Source organism: Nerophis lumbriciformis, linkage group LG07, assembly GCF_033978685.3.
Source record: "Nerophis lumbriciformis linkage group LG07, RoL_Nlum_v2.1, whole genome shotgun sequence".
In the NCBI taxonomy this organism is placed as follows: Eukaryota; Metazoa; Chordata; class Actinopteri; order Syngnathiformes; family Syngnathidae; genus Nerophis; species Nerophis lumbriciformis.
The window spans coordinates 2,831,366-2,846,438 of NC_084554.2; the positions used below are offsets into that span (position 1 = coordinate 2,831,366).

The 15,073-nt window shown below is 42.2% G+C and overlaps 1 protein-coding gene across 2 annotated transcripts in view; it reads left to right on the plus strand.

Annotated features, from left to right (window-relative positions):
* LOC133609891 (integrin beta-1-like) overlaps positions 1-15,073 on the plus strand; it is a 214,519-nt gene that overhangs the window by 69,903 nt on the left and 129,543 nt on the right. For both annotated transcript variants that reach the window (XM_061965925.1, XM_061965926.1), the window contains exons 2-3: positions 3,693-3,753; positions 12,020-12,105. In XM_061965925.1, the coding sequence (XP_061821909.1) occupies positions 3,693-3,753; positions 12,020-12,105 (147 nt within the window). The remainder of the gene's footprint in view (positions 1-3,692; positions 3,754-12,019; positions 12,106-15,073) is intronic.

A 15,073-nucleotide genomic window follows, 5' to 3' on the forward strand; every position in this document is an offset into this window, starting at 1 on the left:
ATGAATGGGAATTAATGGGAATATATGGGAATGAATGGGAATTAATGGGAATATATGGGAATTAATGGGAATATATGGGAATTAATGGGAATTAATGGGAATGAATGGGAATATATGGGAAAGAATGGGAATTAATGGGAATTAATGGGAATATATGGGAATGAATGGGAATATATGGGAATGAATGGGAATATATGGGAATGAATGGGAATATATGGGAATAAATGGGAATTAATGGGAATATATGGGAATTAATGGGAATTAATGGGAATATATGGGAATAAATGGGAATATATGGGAATAAATGGGAATTAAATCGAATATATGGGAATGAATGGGGAATTCCAATAATGATATATTATTGGTCATTTGTCTAAATGCTGCTTTATCTTTGTGGCATTTTTTTGACGTAGCTCTTTGCACAGTATTTGCAAATGTACACCGCCTTTCCGCCTACATCGCACCTGGGGGATAGGCCCCTCCCACCTGCAAAGACATGCACCTGGGGATAGGCCCCTCCCACCTGCAAAAACATGCACCTGGGGATAGGTTGATTGGCAACACTAAATGGGCCCTAGTGTGTGAATGTGAGTGTGAATGTTGTCTGTCTATCTGTGTTGGCCCTGTGATGAGGTGGTGACTTGTCCAGGGTGCACCCCGCCTTCTGCCCGAATGCAGCTGGGATAGGCTCCAGCACCCCCCACGACCCAGAAGGGGACAAGCGGTAGAAAATGGATAGGACGGATATAATTTAAAACATGTTTTCAGTTATTACACCTTTTTTTTGTTGCGTACATAACTCCACATGTGTTCATTCATAGTTTTGATGTGACAATCTACAATGTAAATAGTCATGAAAATAAAGAAAACACATTGAATGAGAAGGTGTGTTTCAACTTTTGGCCTGTACTGTGTCATGTCTGTGTGATCATGTTTTGTTTAGTTATTGGACTCTTTAGTTTCTGGCTTTTCACTCCCTTGTCTTGTTTCCATGATTACCCATTAGTTTCACCTGTTCCACGTTTGGACTCATTGTGCACTCTTGTTTGTCACCATAGCAACCCATTAGTTTTCACCTGTCACGTCACGCACCTGTTCCACGTTTTGAGTCACGCACCTGTTTTCGTTAATCATGTCTGTAGTATTTAAGTTCATTGTTTTCAGTTTGTCTTTCTGGTGACATCCCACATTTCTGACACTTTTTTCATGTCCATCGTTCACGCTGCTCCTTTTTGTCCATGCCAAGTAAGTTTTGTTTATTAATGCCACAGTTAGTGTTTTTGTTGTTGTTCATAGTTTCTGCCTTTGTGCAAGTATTTGTTTTCATAGCCAAGTTGTTTCTCCGCCACTGTGCGCGCTTTTCGTTTGTACTTTTTTTGATAAGTTTAAATAAATATGTTCTCACATTCCCGTCTCGCCCGAGCCAACTTTCCGTTGCCTTCTAGAAAAACTAAACCCCAGGACCAAGTCATGACATACTGTACATTTCTTTCCATACTTGAATAAGAATAACAGACCAAATACATGTTACACAGCTGTATCTTCCCGGCAGTAAACGTCTCATGTTTACATTTTCACACTTTGCACTATTTTGTTACACTTTATTAAGCATTTCTTACATATTACTTATTTTTTAACCTTTATTTTAAATATGTTATTTGTATATTGTGAATGTATATTTGTTTACATTAAGTGTTTTCCATTATTTGAATAAGAATAACAGACCAAATACATGTTACACAGCTGTATCTTCCCGGCAGTAAACTTCTCATGTTTACATTTTCACACTTTGCACTATTTTGTTACACTTTATTAAGCATTTCTTACATATAACTTATTTTTTAACCTTTATTTTAAATATGTTATTCGTATATTGTGAATGTATATTTGTTTACATTAAGTGTTTTCCATGATGTGAATGAGAATAACATACCAAATACATGTTACACAGCTGTATCTTCCTGGCAGTAAACTTCTCATGTTTACATTTTCACACTTTGCACTATTTTGTTAGACTTTATTAAGCATTTCTTACATATTACTTATTTTTTAACCTTTATTTTAAATATGTTTTTGTATATTGTGAATGTATATTTGTTTACATTAAGTGTTTTCCATTATGTGAATAAGAATAACAGACCAAATACATGTTACACAGCTGTATCTTCCTGGCAGTAAACTTCTCATGTTTACATTTTCACACTTTGCACTATTTTGTTACACTTTATTAAGCATTTCTTACATATTACTTATTTTTTTAACCTTTATTTTAAATATGTTATTTGTATATTGTGAATGTATATTTGTTTACATTGATTGGTTAAGTGTTTTCCATTATGTTGACATATCCTTTCTGTCATGACTTGGTCCTGGGGTTTAGTTTTTCTCGAAGGCAACGGGAAGTTGGCTCGGGCGAGACGGGAGTTAAGATACATTTTTATTCGAACACTATAAATACAAAACAAGGAAGTAAACAAAAGGCGCGCACAATGGCGGAGAACAAACTATGAAAGCAAACACATGCACAAAGGCAAAAACTATGAACAACAAAAAAACACTAACTGTGTGGCTTCATAAACAAAAACTTACTTGGCATGGAACCGGCATGAAAAAAAGAGCAGCAAGGATCATAAGGGTGTGGAGAGTGTGCAGAAGCATAAACGTGGGGATGTCACCAGAAAGACAAACTGAAAACAATGAACTTAAATACTACAGACATGATTAACGAAAACAGGTGCGTGACTCAAAACGTGACGTGACAGGTGAAAACTAATGGGTTGCTATGGTGACAAACAAGAGTGCACAATGAGTCCAAACGTGAAACAGGTGAAACTAATGGGTAACTATGGAAACAAGACCAGGGAGTGAAAAGCCAGAAACTCCACTCCAAAGTCCAATAACTAAACAAAACATGACTATAACAAAACATGATTACACCGACATGACACTTTCTGCCTTGAAAGCTGAAGGCGGTATAATCAAAATGAAATAAAAATGTTAACATTTAATAAAGGTCATAAAATATGTCAATAATTATCTATATTGATTAGTATAAAAAAAACTATATCGTGATACAGTTTTCAGCCATACCGCCCAGCCCCACTTGGCATTATAGTCATCCCCACTAGCAGTCTCACACTTGGGCTTGTGTTATGCTATAATGTATCTGTCATGGTTAGTGAATTCTATGTTTTAATTGCCTCACTATATGTACAAATCTACACATTATTTCCCAATTGTGGGATAAATAAAAGTCCATCCTATCTTATGCTCAACACAAACAACCGGCGATAGCTTTAAGCCGTCTGTGCTTTCATAGATGTGTTATTGTCAATAGTGAGTCACGCGGCTTTTATTAGGCGGGATAAATCGATCTGGCTGACCATAGGAGCTGCAGAGAGGTCAATATGCATGAATCCACCAGGACTCCAGGGAGACGATGCTATTTACAGTAAAAGGGATTGTGGGAAAAGGCATCCAGCAGAGTACATGAATATACATGTCTGAATTGAATTAGCTGCCTGTTGCCCTGCAACCAACTGGAAATAGCCACCCACGTAATATTAAAACGCAGCCATTTAGAGATTTAATCCGTAGTAGAGATTGTTGTCAAGGAAATGCGTTCATGTCCTCAGACAGCAAAGCACGACGATTTTATTGTCGTGGAAAATCATGTTGCCATGTTCTTTCAGATGGACGTGAAGCTGATCTTGATATCTGCATTGTTCGGAGTCCTCTGCAGTGCCCAGAAAGGTAGGATTCATGTTGGATTCTGCCGTACGTATGCAAAAAAACAACAACAAAATACAATGCAACAATGGATTGTCCCGGATTTTGTTTTATTTCAGTTTGACTCCCTTAGTTCTGTCTAAGTGCCATATGTGCATGTGTTGGCGCAAGTGAGAGAGAGCAAGCGGCTGCTGTTGATATAACAAAGTTGCTTTTGGTCTGGTTTGTACTGCAGAAAATGACCACTTTTGCTAGATATCATTTTTTTTTTTACTAATGTTTTGGTGATGTGTTTATGGCCGACAATAAAGAGTTTTGCTCAGTAAAGTGATGGATGGAATTCATGTCCTCAAAGCGTCTCGACAGACGTTACAATATTTGAACAATGATGACTAAAACTGTTTTCTCTGTCATGTCGAAAATTGTTATGTGCTTATTTTTTTAATTTGATTTTGTGCGTGGCATAGATTTGCCGTGCGCAGAGGACGCTTGAGCAGTGCGCAATTGCACAGGCGCGCACCTTAGAGGGAACGTTGGCCGTGAGATTTTGTCTGTTGTGCCGTGGGAAATTATGCAACTTCAACTGAGTTTGTGTTCCTTAGTTGCCATGGGTGCTGATTATTCTCACCTGCCTCTGATTAGTGTTCGGGACGCTCACCTGCTCCCGGGCACTAATCAGAGAGCTATGTATACATGCCTTTCGCCACACTCTGTCTGGCTGTCTTGGTTGCTCATGCAACAAGTTACGTTGGCATACTCTTTGATTCCTGGTTCAATGCTCAGTTTTCCCGATAGATATTTCCTTAGCTTCCCGTGCAATCGGCACATTTTTCTGTATTTTCGTATTTTGCCCGATTTGTGGAATATAAATCATTTTCCTACCTGCACACTGCCTCCGGAGTTCCGTCTGCATCTTGGGTAAACAATCTGCAAATTAACATGCGACTCTGATGTGACGATTACCAGTGTTAATGGTAAACCACGGTAACATTCCTGACTGTTGGTATCATCGTTTCAAACTTTAATTATTGTAAAACTGCGATTGATTACTGCACTTTGATAATCTCGCTGTGATTCTGCACATTTCCTGGGAAAGCCAGCTTGGATGCTAACATGAATAAAGGACACATCTTTCCCCGTTAGAAACGTCATACCCCAAGCGGCTGCTGTTGATATAACAAAGTTGCTTTTGATCTGGTTTGTACTAAGGCTGAAACGACGCGTCGACGTAGTCGACGTCATCGGTTCCGTAAATACGTCGACGCCGTTTTTGTGCGTCGGCGCGTCGCATATTTACGTCACACTACTTTACTGTCATGGCGGAGCGCAAAGCAGACGATGCGAGCGAGGGGGAAAAAGCACGCCAAAAGTCGTCAAAAGTGTGGGAGTATTTCAATAAACGGCCTAATAATGTTGTTGTATGCACACTGTGTCGAGCGGAAATGGCCTATCATAGCAGCACAACGGCTATGAACGAACATTTGAAAAGAAAACCCCCGACAGCGTTCTTGCCATCACCATCAACAAGTCAATCGTCCGCGTGCGTATACGTTGTCATTATTACACAAAAACATGAATGTGTCATTTGTATCTGCGTTGTAAATTCATAAACTAAAGCACCGTTTCGCTCTGAGAGGCGCGTTTGGCGTGCCTGTTCAGTGTTTACAAAGACGCGCTCCTCTTTAACGCTGTGGAGAGGCGGCGGCGGCGAGCGAGCGGCGAGGCGGGGCGCGCCGGGAGCGACGCCGCAATCGTGCCCAGGTGCGCGATCCGCGCAGTTGGAAGAGAAAAGACTTTGTGTAAAATGAAAAGATTGTAAACCTGGCAAAGCCGTCTGGCGTTCAGTCTGTCGGTCCTGAAAGAACCCCACGGCACAAGACGTGTCACAAACGCTAACGTTAATTAGTTGTGCAAATACCTTTTACAACATTAACAGTTACATATACTATGTACAAACCAACAATTAACTTTCACTTTAATCATACTATCATTGTTGTGTTATTAAGCAAAATAAGCAATACTTTTACTTTTGTTGAAATGTTTACACTGTACACTTTTTTGTATTGGATGTTTAGCTTTATTTTTGCACATTTTAGCAAATAAGCAATACTCTTACTTTTGTTGAAATGTTTACACTTGTTACAGAATATTTCCGTTTTGCACTTTTTTGTATTGGATGTTTATCTTTATTTTTGCACATTTTAAAGCAAAATAAGCAATACTTTTACTTTTTAAATGCTTATACTATTCCAGAATATTAAGATTTGCACTGGATGTTTACTTTTATATTTGCACATTAAAAAGCAAATAAGCTACTTTTAATTTTGTTAAATGTTAAAAGTTTTAAATGTTTACATTGTTACAGAATATTTTGTCATGTTGTTGTCAATGTTGACTGACTAGTGGCCATACTTTTTTTTTTGTAAATAAAAGCCATGCCTTTTGAAAAAACTGGCCTACATTTATTTTTTCCTCTTCATTTTAAATAAAAAAAAAAATCGGTAAAAGGAAAAATAATCTATAGATTAATCGAAAAAATAATCTATAGATTAACCGATTAATCGAAAAAAATAATCTATAGATTAATCGATAGAAAAATAATCGTTAGCTGCAGCCCTAGTTTGTACTGCAGAAAATGACCACTTTTGCTAGATATCTTTTTTTTTTACTAATGTTTTGGTGATGTGTTGCATTGTAATACAAGTTAAAACAGAAGAAGAGAACCCTATTTTAACAGTCAAAAAACAATAATATGTCTCTTAAGAAGCCAAAACCATATTCAAAGGGGACCTGTGATGGATTTGGCCTTTTCTGACTTCTAAATGTTACAATTCTGGACAATCGCGTTAAACAATGCCAACACGTCCAATCAAGAGTTCTAAAGCAGGGCATTAGAACAATCTAGACGACTTGTAATAAAAGCATGCATTAGTGTCTCCCTGTGGCGTCCTACAAAGTATTTATACTCCCAAGTATTGTATTTATTACACACCAGCTAATTGTAACACGCATCTTAGTTTTCATTACCAAATTTTGTAAAAATCGCCATTAGACATTGCTAGTGCTAATCAGTAGCATGTATATGGCAAAGCCAATGTACATTAGCATCAAGCTAGCCCAGTTTTGGAAAGGTTGAGCCCTACTTTGTTTGAGCGTATTCTATCAGGCATACTTGCTTTGTTAACATTACCTAGAGTGTTTAGTTTTAGTTTGCAACTGAACGTGACGTCAGGAGCAACATAGCTATCACAATATCGCACCGTTTGATTTTCCGTGAATCGGTACCAGGTACCGTATTTTTCGGGCTACACGGCGCACTTAAAATCCTTTCATATTCTCAAAACTCGACAGGGCGCCTTATAACCCGGTGCGCCTAATGTACGGAATGACTTAGGTTGTGCTTACCGACCTCGAAGCTATTTTATTTGGTACATGGTGTAATGATAAGTGTGACCAGTAGATGGCAGTCACACATAATGCAATATGACTCAAGTAAACAACACCAAAAATGTATATGTTCCATTGAGAATATAGAACATTAGACACGGCGCTCAAAAATCTATCAAAATGTTTTAGTAGGACTTTGGTAAGCTATGAAGCCACACCGCTTGATGGATCGTACTGTGCTTCAACATAGGAGTATTATTATGGTGTGTGTATAAGGTAAGACATATTATCTGGCATTTTGTTTCGCAATATTATGCAAAAACAACTTTTCTTACCTTCTGGTACCTGCTGATCTGTATTTGGGATCTGCATAAGTCCTTAGTCGTAGTCGATAAGCTTCTTCTTTTTCTCTATCTTCTTGTTATGTGACATTCATCCTCCACTGTTGCCATTTCTAATATAAAGTAGTGTAAAGTTCTTACTTATATCTGTCGGTAAACTCGCCATGAAAGCACTAAAACATACCGGTTTAGTGAGGCTACATTATTCACCCAAGGAACTTTAGTTATTAGAGAGTTCCGGGACACGTTTCCGGTTTTGTTTCCGAATGAGGAGATGCTGCTCCGTTATTGATTGAAGTAAAGTCTGAATGTCATTAAAACAGTTAGCGCCATCTTTTGACACTTCTTCCACTCCCGTCCTTGCACGCTACACAGCTACTACAAAGATGACGGGGAGAATACGATGTCGAAGTGGAGGCACGTAAATAAGACAGCGGTGCATCCTGAAGAGACTGTCAGAAAGCGACTTGAATATGATGTGTAAAACATCATCTACGCAACATTTTGAGCAAAGAACCACCATCACATGTTATGTAGACCAGCGTTTTTCAACCTTTTTTGAGGCAAGGCACGTTTTTTTTCATAAAAAACTCCGGAGGCACACCACCAGCAGAAAAGGTTAAAAAATGAAACTCCACCAGGTCGTCGTGACTTACTTTGAGTTTGTTGGTGTTTTCCTGTGTAGTGCTTTAGTTTTTGTCTTGCGCTGTTATTTTGGTGGCCCTTCCTGTTTTGTTGGTGTTTTCCTGTAGCAGCTTCATGTCTTCCTCTGAGCTCTATTCCCCGCATCTGCTTTGTGTTAGCAAGCAAGACTATTTAAGTTGTTGCTATCCTGAATATGGAACCCTGCCATCAGGGAGAAGACTCCGGGTCCCACTATGCAAATCTAACCGCCTTAAATTATCATTTGTCCCAGCCTCCATTAAGCTGACCAACAATGTGCAATAGAATTTTAATACATAGGTTAGCACTTTTTTAGCACATAGCACTTTAGCACATAGCACTTTAGAACTAAGCACTTTAGCACACAGCACTTTATCCATGAGCTCTAGTGCAATGCACATTGGTACTTTATCTTTATCTCCATACTGTAGATTTTATGCCTACATCAAAGTGCCACCTATGTCTATCAAGCTCCATGTTCTGATGTTTAAATGTTAGTTGTATGGTTGTGGTTGTGTCTGTGCTTGTGTTTTTGTTCTGTTGTTTTTGGGTATGTTAAGAAAGCAATGATGCACTGTGCCCAAGACAAATTTCCCCGCGGGGACAATAAAGTTGAACCTTGAACCTTGAACCTTGAACCTTCTTTGTGTGGACATTGTTGATTGCCACGTCGTGTACGGATGTACTTTGTGGACGCCGTAAGTTTTTGCTGTCCTCCAGCATTCTGTTTCTGTTTACTTGGTAGCCAGTTCAGTTTCACTCGTGTTTTGCATAGCCATTCCTATGCTTCATTGCCTTTTCCTTATGTTCATTTTGAGTTTAAGCATTATATACGTTTTTACCCGCATATTGTGACCACAACAAGCCATCCTCGTCTCACCCGACACATTCCGACTTTTACAAAGCAATGAACTGCCTGCTGCCACCTGCTGACGTGGAGTATCACGTGGTTACCTTGCTGAGCTCGACACAGCACAGGCACTAAGCAACGGCACTGTGACAGACTCAAGCTGTCGGGTGGGTTCCAAGGACCATCAAGGAAGGACATACTGGGGAGCAGGTGTAGACTTCTTTATTTTTGCAAATAAAACAAAGTATTTTTTGTGAGTTGCTTCTCAGCTTCGCTTCGCTCTGCTCGCTCCTCCGCTCCAGTTCTTCAGTCGCGCGCATTGTCGTCGTCTTCCTTGGGCTCTCTTGCGCTCTCGCTCAGCATCAGCCTCTCGTTGTGTCTGTCTCTTTCCTCCGTCTCTCTTTCCGACATTTACGTCTCCCGCCCTTTTATACGGTGCGAGAGGATAATTATATTGTCCGGAGCTGCGCGATACACACACCTTGCCCTGATTGCGGTGTCGCTTCCGGCGCGTCCCGCCTCGCCGCCCGCTCGTCGTCCACGCCTCGGAGCGGGCTCCGGCGTGCCCTGCCTCCCTGTTGGACTGCCGGCCACGCCTCCTCGCCGCCATCTTGGAGCGGGCTCCGGCGGGGCACGCCTCGCTATCGGTCTGCCGGCCCCGCCTCCCCACAGGCACATTATTTGCAGATTATAATTATTGATTTGAAAAAAACATTTTTGGCACCAATTAGGTGAAGTTGCATAATTTCCCACGGGTCAACAGACAAAATCTCACGGCCAACGTTCCCTCTAAGGTGCGCGCCTGTGCAATTGCGCACTGCTCAAGCGTCCTCTGCGCACGGCAAATCTATGCCACGCACAAAATCAAATAAAAAAATAAGCACATAACAATTTTCGACACGACAGAGAAAACAGTTTTCGTCATCATTGTTCAAATATTGTAACGTCTCTCGAGACGCTGCTTTGAGGACATGAATTCCATCCATCACTTTACTGAGCAAAACTCTTTATTGTCGGCCATAAACACATCACCAAAACATTAGTAAAAAAAAAAGATATCTAGCAAAAGTGGTCATTTTCTGCTGTACAAACCAGACCAAAAGCAACTTTGTTATATCAACAGCAGCCGCTTGCTCTTTCTCACTTGCGCCAACACATGCACATATGGCACTTAGCCAGTGATGCGTTTACAGCCACACAAAAAGTCGGACAACTCCAACACCACACATAAAGTGTCATTCCAGGTCGTTACACTATGATTTACCAATCAAATGTGTGCTTATTCTAGTGTCGTTTATTAGGAATCTTCCATCCATCCATCCATCCATCCATCCATCCATCCATCCATCCATCCATCCTTCCATCTTCTTCCGCTTATCTGAGGTCAGGTCGCGGGGGCAGCAGCCTAAGCAGGGAAGCCCAGACTTCCCTCTCCCCAGCCACTTCGTCCAGCTCTTCCTGTGGGACCCCGAGGCGTTCCCAGGCCAGCCGGGAGACATAGTCTTACCAACGTGTCCTGGGTCTTCCCCGCGGCCTCCTACCGGTCGGACGTGCCCTAAACACCTCCCTAGGGAGGCGTTCGGGTGGCATCCTGACCAGATGCCCGAACCACCTCATCTGGCTCCTCTCGATGTGGAGGAGCAGCGGCTTTACTTTGAGCTCCCCCCGAATGACAGAGCTTCTCACCCTATCTCTAAGGGAGAGACCCGCCACCCGGCGGAGGAAACTCATTTCGGCCGCTTGTACCCGTGATCTTGTCCTTTCGGTCATAACCCAAAGCTCATGACCATAGGTGAGGATGGGAACGTAGATCGACCGGTAAATTGAGAGCTTTGCCTTCCGGCTCAGCTCCTTCTTCACCACAACAGATCGATACAGCGTCCGCATTACTGAAGACGCCGCACCGATCCGCCTGTCGATCTCACGATCCACTCTTCCCTCACTCGTGAACAAGACTCCGAGGTACTTGAACTCCTCCACTTGGGGCTTGATCTCCTCCCCAACCCGGAGATGGCACTCCACCCTTTTCCGGGCGAGAACCATGGACTCGGACTTGGAGGGTGTGCTCTAACTATCGTGGGATCACACTCCTCAGCCTTCCCGGTAAGGTCTATTCAGGTGTACTGGAGAGGAGGCTACGCCGGATAGTCGAACCTCGGATTCAGGAGGAACAGTGTGGTTTTCGGCCTGGTCGTGGAACTGTGGACCAGCTCTATACTCTCGGCAGGGTCCTTGAGGGTGCATGGGAGTTTGCCCAACCAGTCTACATGTGTTTTGTGGACTTGGAGAAGGCATTCGACCGTGTCCCTCGGGAAGTCCTGTGGGGAGTGCTCAGAGAGTATGGGGTATCGGACTGTCTGATTGTGGCGGTCCGCTCCCTGTATGATCAGTGCCAGAGCTTGGTCCGCATTGCCGGTAGTAAGTCGGACACGTTTCCAGTGAGGGTTGGACTCCGCCAAGGCTGCCCTTTGTCACCGATTCTGTTCATAACTTTTATGGACAGAATTTCTAGGCGCAGTCAAGGCGTTGAGGGGATCTGGTTTGGTGGCTGCAGGATTAGGTCTCTGCTTTTTGCAGATGATGTGGTCCTGATGGCTTCATCTGGCCAGGATCTTCAGCTCTCACTGGATCGGTTTTGCAGCCGAGTGTGAAGCGACTGGGATGAGAATCAGCACCTCCTTATAATCCGGTGTATGAAAATAGACCCTGACTAGACCCGCTCATCGGCAGTGTTCCTTATAATCCGGTGCGCCCTATGGACCGGAAAATACGGTAGTCTGTACTACCAGGCATGGATTCACATAAAATGTATCTCTAAAAGTACCAAATTGGGTAGCCATCCCTAGCTCTTGTGTTCTAATGATGTGATTGACCGTCACTGGAGCTCCAAGTCAGCATCACGGAGAAGACAATGGAGGTCTCCAGTTACGACTCGTGTTCCACATGAATTGATGTGTAAACAGCGGAGGGGGGGGGGGCTGGGAGGGCTGCTTACTTTGCAGGGGCTGTCTGACTCTGCTTTTCTCTCTTTTGTTTTTTTCCCCTACAGAGGGGAATGAGTGCATCAGTGCAAATGCCAAATACTGCGGGGATTGCATCCAGGCTGGAGCCAAATGTGGCTGGTGCACCGACCCGGTATGAATCAATGCTGTCCGAAGTAGGAAGACGCTACACAGTTGCACATGCAATAAAGACTCCAGTGACCACGTCTTTGCGTAAAACCTGAATAAAAACATGTCTTTTTATGTACATTATGAAGGTACAGTGGTGGTCAAAAGTGTACATACCACAAGTTTACCTGCAATAAGGCGCTTTTGGTAGCCATCCACAAGCTTCTGCTTGACCACTTGACCACAAAATTGCTGCAGTTCAGCTAAATGTGTTGCTTTTCTGACATGGACTTGTTTCTTCAGCATTGTCCACACCTTTAAGTCAGGACTTTGGGAAGGCCATTCTAAAACCTTCATTCTAGCCTGATTTAGCTACCACTTTTGAGGTGTGTTTGGGGTCATTGTCCTGTTGGAACACCCAACTGCGCCCAAGACCCAACCTCCGTGTCAAGACGTGGTTTTCGCTTACTGCGGGGTCGTTCTCCCAGGAAGGCAAACGGACGACTCTGGACAGGCCTTGCAGGTAGGAACATGATTTAATTTGAATAAAACAAATCAACGAGGTACAAAACAGAAAACAACCCTGAAGGCAAGCGTGCCTATCGCACGCGGAAGCTAAGGCTAAAACTTAGGACATGAAACTATAGACATGAATCTCACGAAACTGTGGCATGAGACAAACACGAAACTGTGGCATGAAACAACGAGCATTAACTATGGCATGGAACTAACACGAAACTGTGGCATGAAACAAACACGAAACTGTGGCATGAAACAAACACGAAACTGTGGCATGAAACAACTAGCATTAACTATGGCATGGAACAAACACGAAACTGTGGCATGAAACAACTAGCATTAACTATGGCATGGAACAAAAACGAAACTGTGGCATGAAACAAACACGAAACTGTGGCATGAAACAACTAGCATTAACTATGGCATGGAACAAACACGAAACTGTGGCATGAAACAAACACGAAACTGTGGCATGAAACAACTAGCATTAACTATGGCATGGAACAAACACGAAACTGTGGCATGAAACAAACACGAAACTGTGGCATGAAACAACTAGCATTAACTATGGCATGGAACAAACACGAAACTGTGGCATGAAACAACTAGCATTAACTATGGCATGGAACAAACACGAAACTGTGGCATGAAACAAACACGAAACTGTGGCATGAAACAACTAGCATTAACTATGGCATGGAACAAACACGAAACTGTGGCATGAAACAAACACGAAACTGTGGCATGAAACAACTAGCATTAACTATGGCATGGAACAAACACGAAGCTGTGGCATGAAACAACTAGCATTAACTATGGCATGGAACAAACACGAAACTGTGGCATGAAACAAACACGGAACTGTGGCATGAAACAACTAGTATTAACTATGGCATGGAACAAACACGAAACTGTGGCATGAAACAACTAGCATTAACTATGGCATGGAACAAACACGAAACTGTGGCATGAAACAAACACGAAACTGTGGCATGAAACAACTAGCATTAACTATGGCATGGAACAAACACGAAACTGTGGCATGAAACAACTAGCATTAACTATGGCATGGAACAAACACGAAACTGTGGCATGAAACAACTAGCATTAACTATGGCATGGAACAAACACGAAACTGTGGCATGAAACAAACACGAAACTGTGGCATGAAACAACTAGCATTAACTATGGCATGGAACAAACACGAAACTGTGGCATGAAACAACTAGCATTAACTATGGCATGGAACAAACACGAAACTGTGGCATGAAACAAACACGAAACTGTGGCATGAAACAACTAGCATTAACTATGGCATGGAACAAACACGAAACTGTGGCATGAAACAAACACGAAACTGTGGCATGAAACAACTAGCATTAACTATGGCATGGAACAAACACGAAACTGTGGCATGAAACAACTAGCATTAACTATGGCATGGAACAAACACGAAACTGTGGCATGAAACAACTAGCATTAACTATGGCATGGAACAAACACGAAACTGTGGCATGAAACAAACACGAAACTGTGGCATGAAACAACTAGCATTAACTATGGCATGGAACAAACACGAAACTGTGGCATGAAACAACTAGCATTAACTATGGCATGGAACAAACACGAAACTGTGGCATGAAACAACTAGTATTAACTATGGCATGGAACAAACACGAAACTGTGGCATGAAACCAATAATGACGCCAGGACGACTGACTGGCAAAGGCAGGCTTAAATAGTCCTCTGATTAGAAGCAGGTGCGCGTCCCGAACACCAGGGGCAGGTGAAAATCATAAATAGCCATGGTAACTAAAACAAACTCAGGTGTCAAACAGGAACTAAAAGAGTCCAAAACTAACAAAAACATGATCCGGACCACACTCCGGGCTGATGATTTTAGCTTGTCCTGATGAATTTGGAGCTAATCCTCCTTTTTCATTGTCCCATTTAAAGCAGCAGTTCCATTGGCAGCAAAACAGGCCCAGAGCATAATACTACCACCACCATGCTTGACGGTAGGCATGATGTTCCTGGGATTAAAGGCCTCAACTCATATTGCTGGGTATTGTGGCCAAACAGCTCCATTTTTGTTTCATCTGACATCACATGGACAAAGATAAGACCTTCTGGAGGAAAGTTCTGTGGTCAGATGAAACAAAAATGGAGCTGTTTGGCCACAATACCCAGCAATATGAGTTGAGGCCTTTAATCCCAGGAACGCCATGCCTACCGCCAAGCATGGTGGTGGTAGTATTGTGCTCTGGGCCTGTTTTGCTGCCAATGGAACTGCTGCTTTAAATGGGACAATGAAAAAGGAGGATTACCTCCAAATTCCTCAGGACAAGCTAAAATCATCAGCCCGGAGTGTCATGATCCGTGGTCCGGATCATGTTTTTGTTATGTTCTGTTAGTTTTGGACTCTTTTAGTTCCTGTTTGACACCTGAGTTTGTTTTAGTTACCATGGCTATTT